We start from the raw sequence: 21185 nt of genomic DNA on the forward strand, positions 1-21185 counted from the left end.
GAGGCATTCCTAAATGTTTGTTCAGGCCACTGAGTTGTTCACACAAAGAACAGAATTAGAACAAAGCGATAAGTATAAAAAATAGGCAAATATATTACATATGATTAAACTGACCTATTAAGTAAGTTGTTTATTAAAAAAAAGGGGGGGAACGACAGAGGAAATAACCCAGTCACCAATGACAGGAATAAATGATTAACCAATAGAAATCAATTGCCATAACTAGGAGACCAAAAGATCCCCCATGTTGCCTTAATCTTCAAACATTTGATTTCCTTAACACACAAGAGAGAAAATTACAATGGAAGGCAACACTTTTCGATGACAAACTTGTTTATAAAATCTTAGGAAGGATTATGGAAGAGTGTGAAATGTATCAACTCACAAAATTAAAAGAAGTATAGGAGTTTAAAGAAAGTATGTCTAGAGACTCAACCAAAGAATGTCATCCCAAAAGTATTCAAAGATGGAACTAGGAGAACAAGAACAAAAGATGGCTGGAAAGAATATGCAAAGATTTCTATAACCTATTATTTTCACCCTTGAGGACAGTGAATCTGCCACGCAGAAGTCCTAATATCACGATCCTAAATTACTGTTAGTGGAGATGGAAATGTCGCTAAAGATGAGAAAAGCAACTGAATTACATCAAGTATAAATGGAGGAGATAGATCCATTCCTGATGTGACATGATTGTAAAAGGTGTTGAAGGACCTATTTAAAAGGAATCTGAAGATGGGGAAAGTACCAAAGATGTGGAGAATGGGGGATCTTATCATTATCTCCTCCCCAAATAGTGCCTGAGGATAAATATATATGTTTACTTTACCATCCATATAAAACTTTTAGTGAAAATGGAGTGAAAAAGACATGAATTCAAATCTTGCAGCAGAGACTAGCTGTATGACTCTGGGCAAGTCACTTATTCTCTGTCATCCTCAGTTCCTTATCTGTAAAGTAGAAATAATAAGAGTGTCTAATTTGACAGTGTTGTTTTGAGGATAATATAAGATAAAGTTTGCAAAGTGATTAGCAAACTTTGAAGTGTTATTTATTGTTTTTATTCTTTTTTTTTTTTTAAAGCAATCAGGGTTAAGTAACTTGCTCAAGGTTACACGGCCAGTTATTTCTGGGTGTGGTGCTAAATATCTGAGCTTGGATTTGATTCCCAAGTCATCCCAACGCTGGAGCCAGTGTTCTTACTCGCTGAGCCACCTGGCTGCCCCTATTGTTTTTATTCTTGATGAGAATGTTCGTAAAGAGACAGATTTTCATAAGCTATATTCCATAAGTGAACACATCTTCACTATTACTCAACCAATTGAGAGATGTCTGGGATATGAAATCTCACTGTATTCTCTGCTTGTTGACTTTAAAAAAGCTTTTGTTTCACTAGAGAAAAGTACTACTTTAAAGGCTCCCTTCCAACAAAGCATTTGCCATACAAACTATTTCTCAGTGCAGTTATGCAAGAATCTTAAAACAAAGGTAGCCTTGTTTGGTGGTCCTCTGATCATTAATATTAGGCAAGGCATAAAACTGAAAAACATTTGCTTGCCTCCATGGTTATGGAAGACAGAATTCCTATAGATGGTAAGGTCCTACACAGGTGCTCCTTGATAACAATGACATTTTTCCAGTTGTATGAATCCCCAGAACATTGCAGAACCTACTGAAAGAGATCAGTAACCATTCTAAAGAAAGTGATCTAACTATCCATGCAGGAAACACAAAGTGTATGAAGAATGACTTTTGCCTGCATTCAGAGCTACATAGCCTATAATGTGCATCCCCTAGTCTGTGTATCAGATAGATGTTGTAAATGGACAATGTGTTGGAACTAGAATTAAACAAGGGAAGGAGGACAGGAGGGTTTTTCTTTGGGAAATTGGAAAACTCCTTTAATAACCCCCAGGTTCTCCTTGACAAAGGCTTATATTTTAATGCTAACATTCCATTGTTATTGTATGGTTGTGAGTCATGTAACACTATGGTCTCCAAATGAATTAAAAATGAGTATCCCTCAGAGAGAAATGAATTGGTGCATGGCAGGTAAGCAAATGCTGCAAAAAATAACAAGGAACTATGAGGAAGAATTGGAATATGAGATCTCATCAAATAATCAACCAAGAAGATTCTGAGTTAGTCACATGATGGGAAAACTTAATTGCATTGTTTCATTCTGGCTCCTTGTGGCTGAGAAACCAGAGTTATTGCTTAGAGACCAGATTTACTTAATGCTTAACCCATGATCTAGGTTGTGCTGACCCGAAACCTTTCAGATCCGAAGATTAATATAAAGAGTTTCTCCTGCCATAAATTTCAGACAACCTACATGTATTATCTGGAAACTGCCTCTGTGCTGGCCAATCAGCTACCATTTCCTTGCCTTTTTTAAAAAAATACTAAATAATGTGTAACTTACAGACAATGGAGAGGGGCAGTGAGCCACCCCCTTTTCTGCTCTCCTTTCTGCCTGATGACTTAATTTTTTTTTCCAAATTATTTCAGTTCTGGGTTTTGTTCTCTGCCACATCACAAATAAAGGACTATTACTGAGAAACGTAGGTATTTCCCTTTTATCCTCACAATGAGAAGAGAGTGAGGAAGGTCTTCAGAATTTTGAATGAATTCCCTATAGACAACTTACGGGATGATATGGACAAGAGCTTCACTGTGTGGTCAGGCATGAATTGATTATTCCCTGCATTGAAAAGAATGATTCAGCCTATATCTCATTAAGCTCATTAAATTCACATTAATGAGATCCCAGATCCATCTGAGTATGTTTACTATGCCAGGTGATGGGGGTGCAAAGATAAAAAATCAACCATCTCTGTCCCCAAGTAGCTTACACTATACCAGAAAGATATGCTAAATATGCAGATAATTGGTATTTAAGGTAGTATTCAGAGGCAAAGAAGAAATCAGACAAAGCATTTCAGAAAAAGTTAAGGATGGAAAAGCCTGATCAGCTGAAAAGATTGAGGAACACTAACCACAGAAAGTGACACCTGAGCTTGGGAAGAAAAAGGACTGAACATCAGATATGAGGAAAGATTTCACTCCAGGCTTGGGGGATGATATGGAGATGGCAAATTAAGGTAGTTCAGTTTTGTTGCAGTGGAGAGTGTAAGGAAGATAATAATATCAAATACAACTGGAAAATTAGGTTGAAGTGAGATTTTGGTAGGTCTTTAAAAGCAAAGCCAAAAAAGGTTTTTCCTAAAGGTGGTAGGGGAAAAAACATTGAAAATGTTTTGTAAGGTAGGGGAAGGGATATAGTTAAACCTGTGCCTTGGGAAGATTTTTGGCAGCTGTATGAAGGATAGATTTGGCCAGAGTAGACCAGAAACTAAGAGTAATTACAATAGTCCAAGCAAAAAATGATGTGGGCCTGGACTAGGGTGGAGTAGAGAGGAAGGGTCAGATGTGAAAGATGTGGCTATGGAACTGAGAGGAATTGATGGATGATAGAAATTTGGAATTGGAAGAAAGAGGAATTTTTAAAAGACTGAGGTTTTAAACCTGAATGACTATGATAGGAAAAGGGAAATGTGTGGGAGGGTTAAGTTGAGGGGAAGGTTATAGGTTCAATTTTGGACATGTTGAGTCTGAGGTATTGACAGGACAACCAGGCAGAATTGCAGGACCAAACTTAATGAAAAAAGATCTGGCTTTTTTTTTCCCCCCGGCTTGTGACCAGTGAGCAGCCATGAACAGCAGTCTCACGTGACATGCTCTATGAAGCTCTGCGGGAGGTCCTGCATGGAACCCAGCTCAAAAAAAGAAAGTTTTTGTAAACTGTGGAGCTGCAGATCAGTCTGAAGAACGACGATCCCCAAAAGGATAAACGTTTCTCTGGCACCATCAGGCTCAAATCCACACCCCGACCTAAATTTTCTGTGTGTGTACTGGGAGACCAGCAGCATTGCGATAAAGCCAAGGCTGTAGAAATCCCCCACATGGACATCGAGGCCCTGAAGAAGCTGAATAAGAACAAGAAATTGGTCAAGAAACTGGCTAAAAAGTATGATGCCTTTTTGGCCTCTGAGTCTTTGATCAAGCAAATTCCTCGAATCCTGGGCCCTGGTCTGAACAAAGCCGGCAAGTTTCCATCTCTGCTCACCCACAATGAGAATATGGTGGCGAAGGTTGATGAGGTTAAATCTACTATCAAGTTCCAGATGAAGAAGGTGCTGTGTCTAGCGGTGGCTGTTGGCCATGTGAAGATGACAGACGATGAGCTTGTCTACAACATCCATTTGGCTGTCAATTTCCTGGTTTCTCTGCTGAAGAAAAACTGGCAAAATGTGAGGGCATTGTATATCAAGAGCACCATGGGCAAACCTCAGCGGCTGTATTAAATCAACATGGTGTTAATAAACGGCGGAAGCTACAAATGAAAAAAAAAAGATCTGGACGGGCTATACATTTTTGATTATAAGATTTGGAAGTCCTTCATTTTCCATTAGCTGGTCTGCTTAGTTGGACTCCAGGAACGCCATGCCTTCCCCAGGATCAGCTCATCACCTGAAACCTCATCATCAGGGAGACTGATTCAGTTTTGGTTCTCAACACCTCCTCAGCAACCTCAGACCTGCCTCTGACTGGAGGGCTGGAGGACAGGGAAATAAACTCCTCTCAAAGCCTCCCTTTATAGAGAACTCATATTGTCCCAGCAAACTTTATTTCCCATCAACTGTTCCGCTTGGTACCATCTGGCATCCAGCCCACCCCTACCCCCTTTTCAGCTTCCTTTTGTATAGTCTTCCCCCATTATATTGTAAGTTCCTTGAAGGAAGGGACTGATTTTCTTATTTCTTTTTTTAAAAGCAATCAGGGTGGCGTAATTTGCTCAAGGTTACAAGGCCAGTTATTTCTGGGTGTGGTGCTTAGTATCTGAGCCCGGATTCGATCCCCAACACTGGAGCCGGTGCTCTTTACTTACTGAGCCACCTGGCCGCCCCTAAGCAATTGGGGTTAAGTAACTTGTTCAAGGTTACACGGCCAGGTGTTTCTGGGTGGGTGCTAAGCGTCTGAGCCCGGATTCGATCCGATTTTCTTATTTTTATCCCATAATTTAAGCCTGGCACAAAGTAGGCACTTAATAAAAGTTAATTGACTATTGACTACCATCAATGTATAAGACCACAGATGAGACCAACAAAAGAGAAAATACATATATATTTGTGTACACACACACACATGCACACACAAAGAGATGGCCTAGGACAGATTTAAGGGATATATCCTTTTATGGAGGGAAACATGAATGGCAAACCTGGAAGAAAGACTGAATGAGCTGGCATCTGGTGTCAGTGGTGGCCCACACAGGTTCCATCTTCCAGGATGCCCCAGACCACTGATCTCACCCAAACAATACCATCCTTCATATTCTCCACTTCTTACATACAATGAATGATAACATAGCCAACAGAGGCAGACTTGCCTTTAGTAAGTCTAGGGATGTGTGAGACCAGTTGTTTATATGACTTTTTCTTCGTCTTAGTGACTCACCTACATATTACATTCTGCTACCCCCTGTTGGCTCTTGGCTTTTATTCACATATTTTAATATGTGAAGAGGAGCAAGGGAAGAAGTGGAGAAAACTCATTTCTTACCAGCTAACGATTGTCTTTCCTCAGAAACCAGGGTGATTTTTATGTAAATGGATCCATGCTTTGCCACTAAATGTGAAAAACAGAGCGTGGGGAAGTCAGAGGGAGCTGGAGAACCAGGTGTCAGAAATTCAAAATTTGTCAGAGGTACTGAGGCACAGAAAGTGATAAGTTGACAAATGGTTCTTCTTCCTTGTTGACTTTGAACCCTTCCTGACTTTAAATATATATCTATATAATTTTAATAATCACCTCCCTCACCTCCTAAAAATGCAAAGTAGCTCTGCTATCAAAAGGGGAAGTGAGGGCCTGTTAGCCAGGAATAAGGTAATGAACAGAATATGGAGTCACTCTGGAAGGATTAGAGGCAGGAGAGGTTGGTACTTGGTGCAAACTGAGGTTTTAGAAGAAAAGATATGTATAGCCAGCATAATATTTAAGAATAAGGTCTCCTGGCAGCTGTTTTCTGATATAAAATTCTTTTTTTTTCTTTTTGGAGGGGGGAAGGCAGGGCAATTGGGGTTGTGACTTGTCCAAGGTCACACGGCTAGTTAAGTGTCTGAGGCTGGATTTGAACTCAGGTCCTCCTGACTCCAGAGCCGGTGCTCTATTCACTGTGCCACCTAGCCACACCCTGATATAAAACAGAAGAAGAGACTCCTCATGATATTTCAGAACTCTCTGAATTCTAAATGTTATAACAAAAAAAATTTTTTTTTCCAAATGTGCCTCCCAGTGAGATTCCATAAGGCTCATCACAACCTCATAGACCCTTTCTTTTTCCTATGGGTAAAGCTTTTATGGTTCAGCATGAAGGCCAGCAAAATCAGGTCACAAATCAGGAAGCACTATAAGATAGCTCACAGGGTTAAGAGTTTAAAGACCTTTAAGGACCACTAACCAATTACATGTTGTTTTAGAAAAGACATCTATAAGATAAATGAGTCCAGCTCTCTCACTCTAGAGAGGGGAAAACTGAGGCATAGAGGTGAAGTCATTTGCCCAGGGTCCCAGAGCTAGTAAATGTCAGTGATGGGAATTTGGTTCCTAATGTAGTACTCTGTCCATTCTCTCCCTTTGCTCCTATAGGCTTTTTTTTTTTCTTTTTGGAGAGGGGAAGGTAGGGCAATTGGGGTTAAGTGACTTGCCCAAGGTCACACAGCTAGTTTTGTGTTAAATGTCTGAGGTCAGATTTGAACTGAGGTCCTCCTGACTCCAGGGCTGGTGCTCTATTCACTGCACCACCTAGCTGCTCCACCTACAGGGTTTTACATGTCTACATGCCTACCTGCCATCTTAGCTATGATTAAATCCCACTTAGTATCTACTAATTTTTAAGGATGAGAAACAGAGCCCATTTATTTTTAGTGACACTAAAATAGTTTACCCTGAGAGTTTAGATTCTTCAAAATCCCTAACACAAGCAAGAAATCATGCCCCTGCAGCTCTTTTGATCAGGAGATAAGTCAATATATGACAGCTCATGTTGTAACTGTGACCCTCTAACTCAATTGGTGAGATTATAGTAACTGTGGGGTCATGAGTTTAATCCTTGAATTCTCCAGCGAGCTCTGGTTTGTTCTGTAGTCACAGACAGCACCTTTAATCATTGCCAGCTATCTTGAATACGTGTGACCTTGGCCACAAGGTGAATTGAATGAGAGTACAGTTGGCTCTAGGTAAATCTATCTCCCCTGGTAAGAAAATACCTCAAAGACTGAAACCTGCAGATGGTGAATGAGGAGTGTCATCTTTGCTTAGAAAGGACATCAACACCATTCCAGTCTGTCATTGGCTGGCATTATAATTTCCATTCATGAACTTCAGGGATATGACATAGCCCTGTGACATTGACAGACTTAGTTAAATAAATCTTCCAGGGTGTAAAATACTGGTTGTTGGCTCTCTGTAATGATTCTATTTTCCTAAGAGGTGTTTAGGGTGGGGACAGAGCACTGCATTTGATTTGAGTATCATATTTTTCTCAGCTACAAACTCATCCAGTATGATGATGATGGCAGATGATCAACTTACAACACAGTTCATGCTAGATGAGAAATCTTGATGGATTATCTGGTACCACTTCATTGAATGAGGTACCAGCTCAGTAGAATGCCAGTCTGCCGCCTGCAGTGGCTTTCATTCACTGAAGACCCAGATGAAGACTTTGAGGTCTTTTCTATGATCTTGGCTAAGTTAACAAACTTTCCCAAATGTGAAAAAGATGAGAAGATATTACAGGGGAACTTGTGCCTTGATGATAGCTGGCTGGGGGTGGGGGATACCCACCCAATATAGAGGAGGACAAACTGGGGCTTAAATCCTGCCTCTGACATTTATTAGCTAGATACTCTTGGACAAGTCACTTAGCCCTCAGTTTCCTTATCTGTAAAGGGAAAATAACATACCATCTACCTCAAAGAATCAACGTGAGGCCCAAATGAGATGATATATATTAAGCGTTTTGTAAACCACAAAGAACACTGTTTTTTACAGATAAGAGACCTAAGACCAAATTCCAGCTTTGGCACTGACAAGCTGTGTGATATGACCACAGGCAAGCCGCTTATCCTCTCTGTCCTTGGTTTTCTCTGTAAATGCTATTCTCTGGAATATTATGTTTTCTGGAATGTAAATAATATTCTCTGGAAATAATAGTTGTACTACCTATCTTAAAGTGTTGTTGTAAGGAAAGTATTTTTCGAATGTCATATTAATGTAAGTTATTATTATAATATTATATGCTACCTATTTTTATTATTATAGGATTATATTAGTTTGAGATGATAATGATTTATGGTATAGATAGGCTTTGCAAAGCAGATGTCAATATTAATTCCTGGATTTTTAAAAACCTATTCTTCTTAAGGTTACATATTCCACAACTTCAGAAAATCTTAACTGGTTCAATCAGAAAAAAACCCACACAGGGAAGCGTGCCAGGTAAGTCCTTCTCTCCAGTGACATGAATAATTTAGAATTCTGCATACCTATATGTATAGAATGGGGTCCTGAATTCATGAAAGTGGTCTATATTTCCTGCTAGTAATCCAACAAATGTGTTTTCATGTGCTTATGGACATAAGCAAGTTATCAATAATCCACAAATAATCCCCCTTTGGAATGGACTGCTTAATCAAAATACCATACATAAGCATGCTAATTATACTTTCCTCACTTTTGCTATTATCAAGAGTTTAGTCTTTAGACATGAAATATACATTTGTGTTTTGCTAAGATTGAGCATAATAATAAAAACCTAGGTTTTTACCTCCACAATTCTGCATTGTGGTAAATATCTATTTGGCAGCAGTTATCAACCACGTGAACTCAGGGGGGAAATACTTCTCCCATAACACAGCTCCTAAGATTTTATGAAAATTCTATTTGTTTGGAAAATCGATGCTGCCTATGTAAACTTTTGCTTTATCTATGCATTGCTCATTGTCCCCTGCCCTTTATTTATCCTCATATAAAATCCTTTACATCTATAGAGTGCTTTAGAGTTTATTAAGTGCTTTTGCAACTATATTCATAGCAACCTCTTGAGGTGGATCAGACAGGAATTATTATTCTCATCTGACTGATGAATGTACTGAAGCTTGGATGGCTTAAGTTCTTTGCTCAGGCTCACACAACTCTCGACTGCCATCCAGAACTTTTTCCACTAGATTGTGATGGATTCAGGTCTTGTACTCAGCCAACACACCCTAGATTGCCTCCATCTTCTTTCTTCCTAAGGTTTCCCTCTCCATTTCCTCTCCTCACTCTCTCCTCCTATCTCCACAAAAAGCCCCACAAAGTTCTGATGAATTACATTTATGAAACATTTATTAAGTTCCTACTATGTGCTAAGAACCTGAAATAACCAGGTCAGAAATAAAAATAGTTCTTGCCTTCAAGGAGCTCATGTTCCACTGGTAGAAAGACAGGTGAATATCAAGATGAATCAGGTAAGGCTTCTCACCTAAGAAGGTGGGGCCTGAACTGAGCCTTGGAACAAGATGAAGATTCTAAATGTGGAAGTCCTGTTTTAGTTGTGAGCTTATGCAAATGAACAGAGAAGGAAGGTAGAGACAAAACAGAAATGGAAACCAAACAAAGGGGAATTGAGAGATGGGACATTATTTGTTTTCTATTTATATTGCCTCTTGACTTAGGTATTGGAAAGAGCATGAAACTTAGAATTTTCATAAAATTTCAGAGTTGGTAAGGACCTGAGCACTTAAAGCTGGCAGTGTGATCTTGAATGAATCACAAATCTTTTAATCTCACAGAGACTTAGTTTTCTCATCTACAAAATGGGATAACACTTGCATTACCTACCTCAAGAGGGCCCTTCTGAAGATCAAACAAGATGAAATATGGAAAGTAACTTGAAAATTTGAGAATACTACAAGATTGTAAATGATTGCTATTCTACAATATATTACTTATTTTCATATGGCTACATTATGTGGATTCTAGTCTCGTTTGTAGCATGGGTGTTTTGTTCATTCACTCAATGCATCTTTACTGTGTACCAGCCATGTGTAAATCATTCTTTTCATTGTAGGGGATACGCAGATGAATGTCTAAGACAAAGTCCCAACTCTCAAAGAACTTTCAGTCTTTTTTGCATGACTTCATATTGTAATGAGTTTTGTATTTCTTGCCTTTTCAGTGACTGGGGGAGAGGGGTAGGGAGAGGGAAAGAATCTGAAACTGAAAAATTTAATAAATGAATTAAAAAGAAATAAAGCTTACAGTCTAGCAGAACACTAGGAATAAAGTCCCTGCAACTCCACCCTAGTGGGGACTGTGAAACAAGCCAAATGTCAAAGTGCAATAAAATACTTTAAAAATGCCAAGCCTGCTAAAAACAGAACCTGGCGAAAGCAGTTTGCTTGTTTTTTAATCAGTAAGTCTAGAAAAAGTTATTTTCTCTTTTTCATTCCCTGTTCCTTGGGAAAAGGAAAACGCAGAAGTGTCAGAAGACTGTTATTACCAGGAGAGTATAAACTTGAGACAGACACGGTTTCATTTTTATTCTTTAGTATTTCCAGCTTGCCATGTGCCTTAGACATTGCAGGCCTTAATAAATGGTTGCTGGACTAAAATAAATTTACTTGGCAGTGGATCTGAAAGTACTCCTTAATAGGCTCAGGAATTGTCCTTTGAGATATCACCTCATCCTAGGGCTGATTGAAAATGTTCCCTCTGGAATTCAGATAGAGTTGTAGGAATTAGAGTTAACAAGGACCCCAGAGGCCTTCCATACTAATGCCATCATTTTATACATAAGGCAACTATTTTCTTAACACATGAAAACTTTTTCTTAGCATTACATTGATTTTAAACCTTTAATATTTATGATTTTGAAGCATTGGATTTTAATGCTATTTTTACCTAGAAAATTCCCAGGTGGTTTTAACATTGGAGCCAATACATTTTTGGCCTTTTCATATCATTCTACCATCGTCCTTCTCCGGTTTTGGGTTTTCCTCCTCTCCTCACTTTAGTTTTATTTCTAGTTCTTACCTCTTCCTCCTCATTCACTCCCTGTCAAGTGAGAAGTTTTTTTGCTGAAAACTTTTGCTTACTGGCAGCTATTGGAACAGGTTTTTAAATATCTGCCCCATGAGCAAGGGGTAGCTAGGAGGCATAGCGGATGTTATGCTAGGCCTGGAGTCAGGAAGACCTGAATTCAAATTTGACCCCAAACATTTACTAGCTATGTGACTCTGGGCAAGTCACTTCACCGTTTACCTCAGTTTCCTCATCTGTAAAATGAGCTGGAGAAGAAAATGTTAAACCCATTCCAGTATTTTTGCCAAGAAAAGCCTGAATAGGGTCATGAATAGTCAGGCACAATTAAAATGACTGAACGACAACCACCCATGAACCGGGGGGGTCACCCCCCAAGAGGGCAGCAATAGTCATCAATTCCCACAAGTAGCCTGGGATCGTAGATGTAGAGTTGGAAGGGACTTCAAAGGTCTTCTAGTCATAGTCATGGGTTTATCTATTGGAAAGAGCATCAGACTCAGAATTTTCATCAAATCTCAGAATTGGTAAGTCATGGGACCATAGATCTAGAGCTGGAAAGGGACCTCAGAGGGCACTGAGTCCAAATCCCTCACATTACAGAAGAGAAAACTGGCAAAGAAGAGAAGTTGAGTGATTTGCCCAAAGTCACAAAAATAGTAAATGGCAGAGTTGGGATTTGAACGGAAGTCCTCTGATGCTAAACTAGAAATCTCTCCACTACACTATGCTGCCTCGGATGGAAATTTTCCTGACTGCCTCAGGCTGGTTTATCTGAGCCCTCTAGGGGAAAATTCATGTCAGAAGTGTTGTTGTTCATTTCATGTTTCAGTCATTTTTGACTCTTCATGGCCCAATTTAGAGTTATCTTGGCAAAGATACGAAAGTGGTTTGCCCTCTCCTTCACCACCTCATTTTACAGATGAGGAAACTGAGGCAAACAGGGTTTAAGTGACTTGCCTAGGGTCACACAGTTAGTCAATGTCTCAAGTCCTCCTAAGTCCAGGCCTAGTACTGTATTCACTGCCAACACCTATCTGCTCTTCATCAGGCATAGGTTGAGACAATTCAGGGAGACCAAGTGGAAGAGATATTTAAAGAGAACAGAGAGTAGGGCCTGGAACAGAGCCTTGGAGGATATCCACAGTTACTGAGAATAACCTGGATAAAGATCCAGGAAACAAAGAGAGCAGGCAGCCGGATGGGGAGAAGGAGAATCAGGAGAAAGCAACATCATGAAAGTCTTCAAGGTAAAGGAAGAGAAAGCATCAACAGTGCCAAATGCTGGAGAGAGGGCAAGCAGGATAAGGAATGAGAAAAAGCTCTTTCCCTATGAGGTTGCTCCTTAGACAGTTCTAGCCAGGAAGGTTGTTGAACACTTTGCTCAAAATGGTTTTCTTCCCTCAGATGTGACACTTGACTGCATGGGCTTCCAATGGGAACTCCATCAACCTCAGCTCTTCCATTCGGGGACCCTAACCAAGCTCTACATATTTGCTCTGTCCCAGAAGAACACAGACCCCCTGAAAGAACTGGAGAAACTTCTGAGAGGTATCTTAGCATCTGATTTAGGAGCCCCCTGTTGTACTGTTTTAGAGATAGTGGCATGTGTGTGTGTTGGGAGAGATAGGCTGTGGCACTCTTAGAGTTTAATTATAAGCAGAAGAGCCCTAGGACAGACATTTTCCTTAGGCAGCTGGGAGATGAAGGGTTGATTGGCCCATTTACCAATAATTTTTTGTTTAGACCTATAATTTCATCCATGTAGGGAATTTCTGGTAAGGAAATTCTCTCTACTGATTCAGGTCGCTAACTACCCTTCAACTTAAAGTTTTTGATAGTTCTGGAGGTTCCTGAAAGGTTAGATAAATGGCTCATTCAGGATCACACAGCCTGTTTGTGTCAATCACTCAGTCAATTAACAAACATTTATTGAACCCTTACTTCTGTCTGGTATTGTGAGAGGAAGGATATGAACTCAGGTCTTCTTGGCTGAGAATCTAGCTCTCTGTTCGTTCCCATACCACACTGCCCCTCCTCTCATCTTGTATTTATACAGTTGCTTTACAGCTTTATAAAATACTTTCACTTTCATAATTTTTTTAAATCCTCACAATAACCTTGAGAGGCAGGTGAAGTCACCAAGTTAACAAATGACAGAGATAAGACTCAAACCTAAGTCTTTTGAAGCTCAAATTTGATTTCTTTCCAGTGTACCATGTTATATCTCTAAGGAAAAATGGTTTATGAAGTATTGACTATAAAATTACATTCTGCCTTTAGTGTCTGTGGGTCTGGAGGCTGAAATTGGGCTGATCAAGTTTTTATCAGTCAAAAAGCCACAACTCTCCTCCCTTATCCCTGCAGTTAATTGAATTCCCAGTTGGCCACGTGTGGCCATGTACTGCCCTTTGGCTGTGCAGCACAGCCTCATGCCCAGCATGAGAAGCAGGTGTCCCGGAAAACCCACAGACACTGAAGCCCACCAACGTGCCCTAGGACTCAGGTTGTATTTCAAGTAGGAGGCAGCCAAACTCTGGGATACTGGAGCCAAACCGGTCAGCGGAGGTGCTAAATCTACTCCTTCTACTCCATGGGCTTAGAAAATGTGCCCCCACATTCTTCTGATGAAGAGTGGGAAAGAAAACCATGGATTCTCACATCATGACCTACTACTGCCCATTTAGGGAGAAAGAGGCTATCCAATTAGGAATACTGTACTAGCATTAACAGTTCCCTTCAGCTGTAGATAAATATGAAACACAGAAAAAAAATGAAAGTAGAATAATGGTTTGAAGATTAACCACTGAATGAAGTCAGATAGCTTCCCTGGGCCTCAGTTTCCACATCTGTAAAAATGAGGGAGTTGTACTCAGTGTCCTCTGAGAGCCCTTCCATACTCTAGATCTGTGGTCCTGCGATTCTCACAGAGGTGGTAGAAACCCTAATTTAAGTGCTTCCCTTCCATAAGCCTCAAGAGTATTTGTTTACCATTTCAATACCATTGGACCCAATTTGCTGGTTTTCCTATGGAGGGTGCTCCATTGATGGTGCTATCCAGGCTAGGGGTCCTTAATTTTTTTGTGCCATGGTCTCCATTGTCAGTCTAGTGAAACCTAAGGACCTCTTTTTAAAAAATAAAATAAGAAACCAATTATATTGAAATAGTTATTGAAATATTTTTTAGAACAAGTTTATGGACCCTTGGTTTAGAATCCTTGCATTATGCTCCCCTTTCCAAATAGTTTGAAAGGAAAAAACAATCAATAGTACTAATAAATTGGCAACTTTTATGGTGCCTTACAACTTTATTTTCAGTGTCTAATCTAAGTTCCTTGAAGACAAAGACTTTTTCATTTTTTTCTGTGTGTCTCAGGCCTTGCACATAAGTATCCGCCTAATAAATGTTTATTGAATTGAGTTGACTTTTTGCTGGGTCTAACCTATTAAGTCATCCACATTGATTTGACTGGCTTTTTTGCCTCTGACTTCTGCTTGTTGTAGTTGGAAGTTATTAAGAGGTGGATGCCTTTGGAGGTGCAAGTCTCTCATGTTGGTGGTTAAATGTAGGTGTGTTAAGCACTTATTACCTTGAGTACCTGCTCCAGGCACAGTCCAAGGTGGAAGGATCACTGACATCAAGTCTTTTCAGTGTGTAGAAGGGTCTACACATAATAACATTTTATAGGTTTGTAGCAGCAAGCACCCCAAGTGTCCCCAGGGTGGGTTGCCAACACAGGTTCTTGGATCTGCTTTGTTATAGGAAAGCAACTCAAAATGGGTTAACAAGCTTACTTTAATCAGTCAAATATGTATCATTTACCTAGTTCAGGGGAAAAAGATCAGCACCCTGAACTTCAGAGTATACAGACAGAATTATCAAGACAGAGAAACAGATCAAGTAGACAGATTTCCAAAGTGTCCAACCATTACATCCATACCAAATCAACATCTGGGTTTTTTTTCAAAGGGGGGGGGGGAGCTCTCAACAACAGCTTCCTGGAGTCTCATCTGATCAAATCACAGAACACTTCTCAAAGTCAGCCCCAAAACAAAGCCTCAAATCAGGGTTTATATAGCCTTCTCCTGGCTCAGAGAATCTAACAACCTTCTGGACCCACTGGCCAATCAAAAATTATTTACTGAAAAACAAGCCTTCTACCCCAGGCTCCAGGTGCACTCTAGCCTAGGGGCAGGGAAGATCTTTAAATCTGCATTCCCATTACAAGGTTTTAGAGCCTAAAAGGACCTTGCAGATGAACTAGTCCAACACTCTCATTTTATAAATGAAGAAATTGGGACCTAGAAAAGTTATGTGATTTTTGCAGTGTTGTACTGGTTGTAGTAGTGCAAGAATTTGAATTTAGGTCCTCTGACTCCAGATCCAGGATTATACCATGTTTATTTAAAGTGCTACAAGATACTGGGTATCACAGGATAGGGATAGGGGCTGGATCTGTGATTTCATGGAACTGGTGAGTAGATTCCTTCTTGCTATGGCAGCTTGGCAATGCATCTGCAATGGTGGTCTTAGAGAATTGCGTAGAACACGAGAGGTTAATTAATTTGTCCAGAATCATGCTCCCTATATATGTCAAAGACAAGACTTGCAGGCTGTCCAGGCTCCAAGGCCAACTTTCTATGCATTGTGCCATAATATTATAATAATGATGATTTCTATGCCTCTTCCAAATTTTACTGCTGTTGGATGGGCTTAAGGTTAGGATTTTACTCTCTACAATCTCAGTGATTTCATCAGCTCGCATGGGTTCAATTATCATCTATCTCTTTGTAGTTGATTCACATATATGTGTGTGTGTGTGTGTGTGTGTGTGTGTGTGTGTGTGTCCCTAGTGTCTCTGCTGAACTTGGAGTATTTCCAACCGCTTCTTGGCCATTTCAAACTAGAAGGTCCTATAGACATCATGAATTCAACATATCCAAAAGAGAACTTAGTATCTTTTCCCCCAAACCCTCTTCCCTTCTGGACTTCCCTATTATTGTGGAGGGCACCACCATCTTCCCAGTCACTCAAGCCTTTGACTTCAGTGTCTTCCTCAATGCCTCATTCTTAATCTCCCCACAAATCTAATCCTACTTAGTCTTCTTACAACTTCATCCCTTCTATGGATTCGTCTACTTATAGGACCTTGAACCCACCCTATCTCCCATCTCTGTGTCTTTGCATTATCTGCCTCCCATGTCTGAAATACTCTGCCTTCATACATCCACCTCTTTGTTCCCTTGGCTGCCTTAAAATTCCATCTTCTTCAAGAAATCTTTACCAATCCCTCCCAGGTGCTCTTGCCATATTACATTCAGCTGCTTGGTATGTATCTTGTCTGTACCTACTCATTTACAAGTAGTCTTCCTCACTAGAATGTGTTCCTTGAAAGCAGAAACTATTCTTCACCTTTCTTTGTATCACCAGCACTTAGGACCTTGCTTGGCACACAGTAAGCATTTCATAAATGCCTGTTGATTGAATGACCAACTAACTGGTTGATGACCTTCAGTTACCACATATATAAGAAAAAGGAAAGGTGGGTGGCAAACTAGTTGGCTTGTAAGTCCTCTCTAGACATAAATCTATGATGCCAAGTCTTTGAACAGGTAGAGGGAAGTCTGACAACCAAGTTGATTACCATGGTTGGCTATATTCCTCTAGAATACACAATCTACAACTAAGGTCACATGACTATGAGAGTCTGATTAGACAGTGGTAAGGTTTTGCAAGCTTCCATAATGGTTCTTGCCTACAGCCTGGGGTGTGGGGAGAGTGGGCTCTCATGAAAATATCTTGGTACATTGACTGTGACTGGTACAGTATCGTTTGCACAATTCTTACCCCATGTGTCCCACTTAATTTCTTAGCTGAACCACCCAAAGAACAGCCACAAAAGACTCCAGTAAAGAAGATAGCCATTTCCTTGAAGATTAATGATCCTTTAGTCACTAAAACTGGTAATGTAAACTACCTCTTTTGTTTTTTGAGAATGCCATTGAATCAGACTTCTATATGTGTGAAGAACCAATGTTAAATCCATTCATTCAAATGAACTGAATAGATGAAAAGGACAAAGAAGCCCACAAAATAAAAAAAATGTCTTTAATTTTAATCTGAGAAATAAAAATAAAAAATGAACAAGTACATAAAGTTGACTAAAGATGGAAGTAGCATCTTTGGCAAGGAAAAATCATGGGATTTAAGGAAAAGGTATAATATCAGGCAGATGTCTCCAGAAAAACTTACTCCCCCAGGGCACAAGCAAACATTTGGCTTGGGAAATCCTTCTACTTGGACATAAACCCTAGACTCTCTTCTTTAATATGACTTACCAACATGTCCATTGCTGCTCAGTTTCCAGCCTTGCCCACAGTGGGCCTACCCTGAGATTATTCTTTATCTCAACACTTCCATTATCAAAATGAAATCCTTTCATTTCAATGTAATACAGGCCTTTTTGGTGAAGTGTCATCATTTATGTCAAGGCTGTACCCATAAACCCTCTTGACTTGACCATTTTGATGGTTGACTAGCTGGGAAATCAGATCAGGGTGAGAAACAATTGATTTGGTTGATGGTTGAACTAGTTGAGTACATCCCTATATTCCCAAAGGAATATTAAATATACCAGAGTTTCACAATGATGCTGTTCACTAGGTCATTAAATTTGGGACAAGGAAAATACATTTTAAACTCCATCTAGGGAGAATTGATTATTTAAGCACCCCAAATTCTTTGTCAGTAAGTGAACTCACAGCATTTACCTTGGGATCAAGGTAAGAGGGAATGTTAGGTATACATTTGGGTTACTCTCTTTTTGTACCATCTCTGCTTTCCAGCATTTATTCAGTAGGGAGAGAGCAATTCAAATTCCCCCTCTTCTGTCTGACCTGGTTTTCCAAATAAATGTCTGAATGATTTAAATTTATGACAAAAAGTTGTCTTCACTGAACTCTGCTCATGGACAGTTGGTTACTGACATTTCAGTCATTCCTGTCCTCCTTAGGGTGAAGAGGCCAGTGAATGACAATCTGACCCTATTTGCAGGCCTTTAGATACCAGCAGTTGAGGGGTTTGTCCCCACAGAACCTCATGCTGAAGCAGTTTTCTCTTTGACTGTTGCTTCCTACAGCCTTTGCCACGGCCCTGAAGAGTCTATACACCCAAGACATAGAGGTGCATATGGAAGATGTCCTGGGCGTTTTGGCATCTGCAAACATTCTCCAGTTCCCTAGTCTGTTTAAAAAGTAAGGAAACACTGGTAGGAATGTGGATAGGGTGGCCCTCAGCAAAAATTTAAGATGGGATCCTGATGCCTTCCTGCTTCTCCCGTGTTGTAACATCCTAATTTTTCTGCCTCCTGCACCTGCCCAGTGCCCCTGTGCTGCTCCCAGGTGGCCCATCTGATTTGCCTCCCCTAGTCTGTGCCTGATCCTTTGGCCCTATACTTTCCCTCTCCTAAAGCCAATGGGAAAGGATTTGAGGCAGATAAAAAAATGTAATGTTGTAAAAGAGCATTGGCTTACACTTCTGAAGATCTAGGTCTAAATCCCAGCTCTAGTCCTCGTTATCTGTGTTGGATTTGTCAAATTAATTTGCCTCTTTGGGTCTCAGCTTCCTCATTGTAAAATGAAGGGGCTAGACCAGGTAATTTCTGAAGTTCCTTCTGATGATGAACTTCTCTACTTTTATGGAGGATGGGACAGAAAAAATAGAAGGCATTATGTAGACGTCAGAAGATCTGGGTCCTAGTTCATACTCAGTCACTGACTGTCTAATGTTGGGTTAAGGTTACACGTTTTGTCTTTGGCATCAGTTTCCTTGTGGAAAATTGTGATCCTATTATACTTGAGTTATGAATTTATTTCTAAAAGTAATATTTAAGGTGTCAGTGGAGTTTTTAGGCAGAAGAATCTTCTTATTTGCCTATTAAGTCATAAATAATACACAATTCCTCCTGTTGCTCAAACTGAACCAGTTTGCCAAGTTCTCAGCTAATAGTCTCTTACTCATTAGGGGCAGAGAGAGGGACTGGACCTGTGACTTCACTGATACAGGGAACTCCCAGAAGAGGAATCTCCCTCTACCAATGCAGGCCAGCACCTTCTCTGCAACTTCAAGACAGAGAGTTGTTGGTGAGCCAATGGTCACACAGCTAAGTATGTGTAAGAGGTGGGTCTCAAACCCAAGTCTTTTTGACTGTGGGGCCAGCTCTTCACACAAGATGCTATGACTTCCTCCCTGTCACTTATTAACCCTCCCTATTTAGGAATCCCAAATGGCACACTTACAACAAGACTCTGAGGGTCACACTTCCAGCTGTTGACAATGCAGATGGAATTAGACGGAGGCTGGAAAGGAAGAGGATATCTTCAAGTGAATTGACCAACGACCTGAATACTTGATCCTTTTAAACACTACCTGGTGAATTCTGCTGCCAATAATCTCTACCCAGAAAGAAGTCAGAGATTTTTTAGATCTGAATTCAATTCATTAGGCAGCTAGGTGGTATAGTGATTAAGAACTCTGGACATGGAATCAGAAAGATGGGTTCAAATCTGGCCTGGAATACTTTTACTATCAGTGTGACCTTGAGCTTTGCAAACCGTAAAGGGCTATCTAAATACCAGCTATTACTATTAAACATTTATTTAAGAGGCTTGATCCATTTAAAGTGTGGTTATAAGGAGATAGCATTCAAGTCAGTTTGTATCTAAATGCCATTTGAAATGTGGCCAGAGTGTTTTCAGACAGGAAGGCAGAGATGTTATTTATAGTTTGTGTGCAAAGTCATTGAGTTGTAATTGAAAGAGCCTGGTACGGGAAACACCAGCCCTAGGATCTTGCTCGGTTCTGCCATTGACTGATTATGTGAATCTGATTTCTCTAGGCTATAATGTTTTTTGTCTATATATGGGGTTAATCATTTCTATCCAAACTGTTACAAGGGCTTATTGAAGATAAAAAGAGATGTGTATGAAAGCAATTGGAAAAGTGGTGTTTTAAGAATCTGTGGTGTGAAGAGTTCCTTGCATATCCATGATTCTAACCCCCATTCTTCATACAATAACCTTAAAGTAGTTGGTGATTGCAAGTAGTTTGGCAAAGAGGTAATTCATAAGTGTGTATACATATGCATAAGTATATATGTATGGTATTATACATGCATGCATGTATGTATGGGGATTGTGTATAATGTATGCATATACACACATATGAAACATCCAAAATTGCTGTGAATGACATTTTATCTCTTCTCAGTATGGCCTCTTTCCCTTCCCTATTCTGCCATTTTCTCAGATTGATGTTGTTTGTCCTTCATTTTCGAAGAGGACAATGACATCAGGAAGGCGATGCCATCACTTAAAGGTGAATTGGATTTAAGTGAGGGAGGATTGTGCAAAATCGCCAGCCTCACTTTCTCCTCTGGAGCCATCTGGGTCCAGTGGCAAGATATAGATCAGGATACTTAAATGGCGAGTATCTCAATTTTATAGGAAATTGCTGACTTTTCCATCTGTGATTGGTCTCTTCATCTAGGCTCTAAAATTCTCAAGGGTAAGAGCTATGCTTGCCTGCCCTCTTCAATATTCTGTACATTGTAGGATTTAAGTGGTATTTTTGCTTTGTATTGTTTTAAATCACCACTATACTCAGTAGAGGGGCAGCTAGGTGGCACAGTGGGTAGAACACTTGGCTTGGAATCAGGAAGACTTATGTCTGTTATCTTTTGACTAATCATTCCTAACCTTGAACTAAAATTTGAGAGTATATCTAAATTTCAAGGTTTGTTTCCCTGTACCTTTCACCACATGATCTTCATATGGATTTCTCCCCTTCTCCTCCACCCCGGCCCCAGATTTTTTTTTCACTTTTAAAATAGGAGGGAACATTATAAATTATATGGTCCAATTAAGGTCCACAGAAGTGAAATGATTTGCCTAAGATTTGGGCAAATTTGACACTAGCTAGGATCATGACAGTCAATTGATAGTAAGAATAGCTTAAAGTTAGAGAGAAGGAGCAGACA

General features: G+C 40.0%; 2 protein-coding genes across 2 annotated transcripts in view; both read left to right on the top strand.

Moving 5' to 3' along the window:
• Positions 1-21185, top strand: part of BTBD16 (BTB domain containing 16) — a 107029-nt gene that overhangs the window by 5752 nt on the left and 80092 nt on the right. The window contains exons 3-6 of the mRNA XM_069097406.1: positions 8492-8565; positions 12556-12699; positions 17023-17112; positions 18288-18402. Coding sequence (XP_068953507.1) covers positions 8492-8565; positions 12556-12699; positions 17023-17112; positions 18288-18402 — 423 coding nt within the window. The remainder of the gene's footprint in view (positions 1-8491; positions 8566-12555; positions 12700-17022; positions 17113-18287; positions 18403-21185) is intronic.
• Positions 3849-4415, top strand: LOC138169574 (large ribosomal subunit protein uL1). The gene has a single exon (XM_069099147.1). It carries the CDS (start codon positions 3966-3968, stop codon positions 4365-4367), a length of 402 nt encoding a protein of 133 aa, XP_068955248.1. The 5' UTR covers positions 3849-3965; the 3' UTR covers positions 4368-4415.

The sequence above is a fragment of the Petaurus breviceps genome, unplaced genomic scaffold (genome assembly GCF_028583685.1).
Source record: "Petaurus breviceps papuanus isolate PSGF00001 unplaced genomic scaffold, PetGlider_PUasm1.0 37, whole genome shotgun sequence".
Classification (NCBI taxonomy): Eukaryota; Metazoa; Chordata; class Mammalia; order Diprotodontia; family Petauridae; genus Petaurus; species Petaurus breviceps.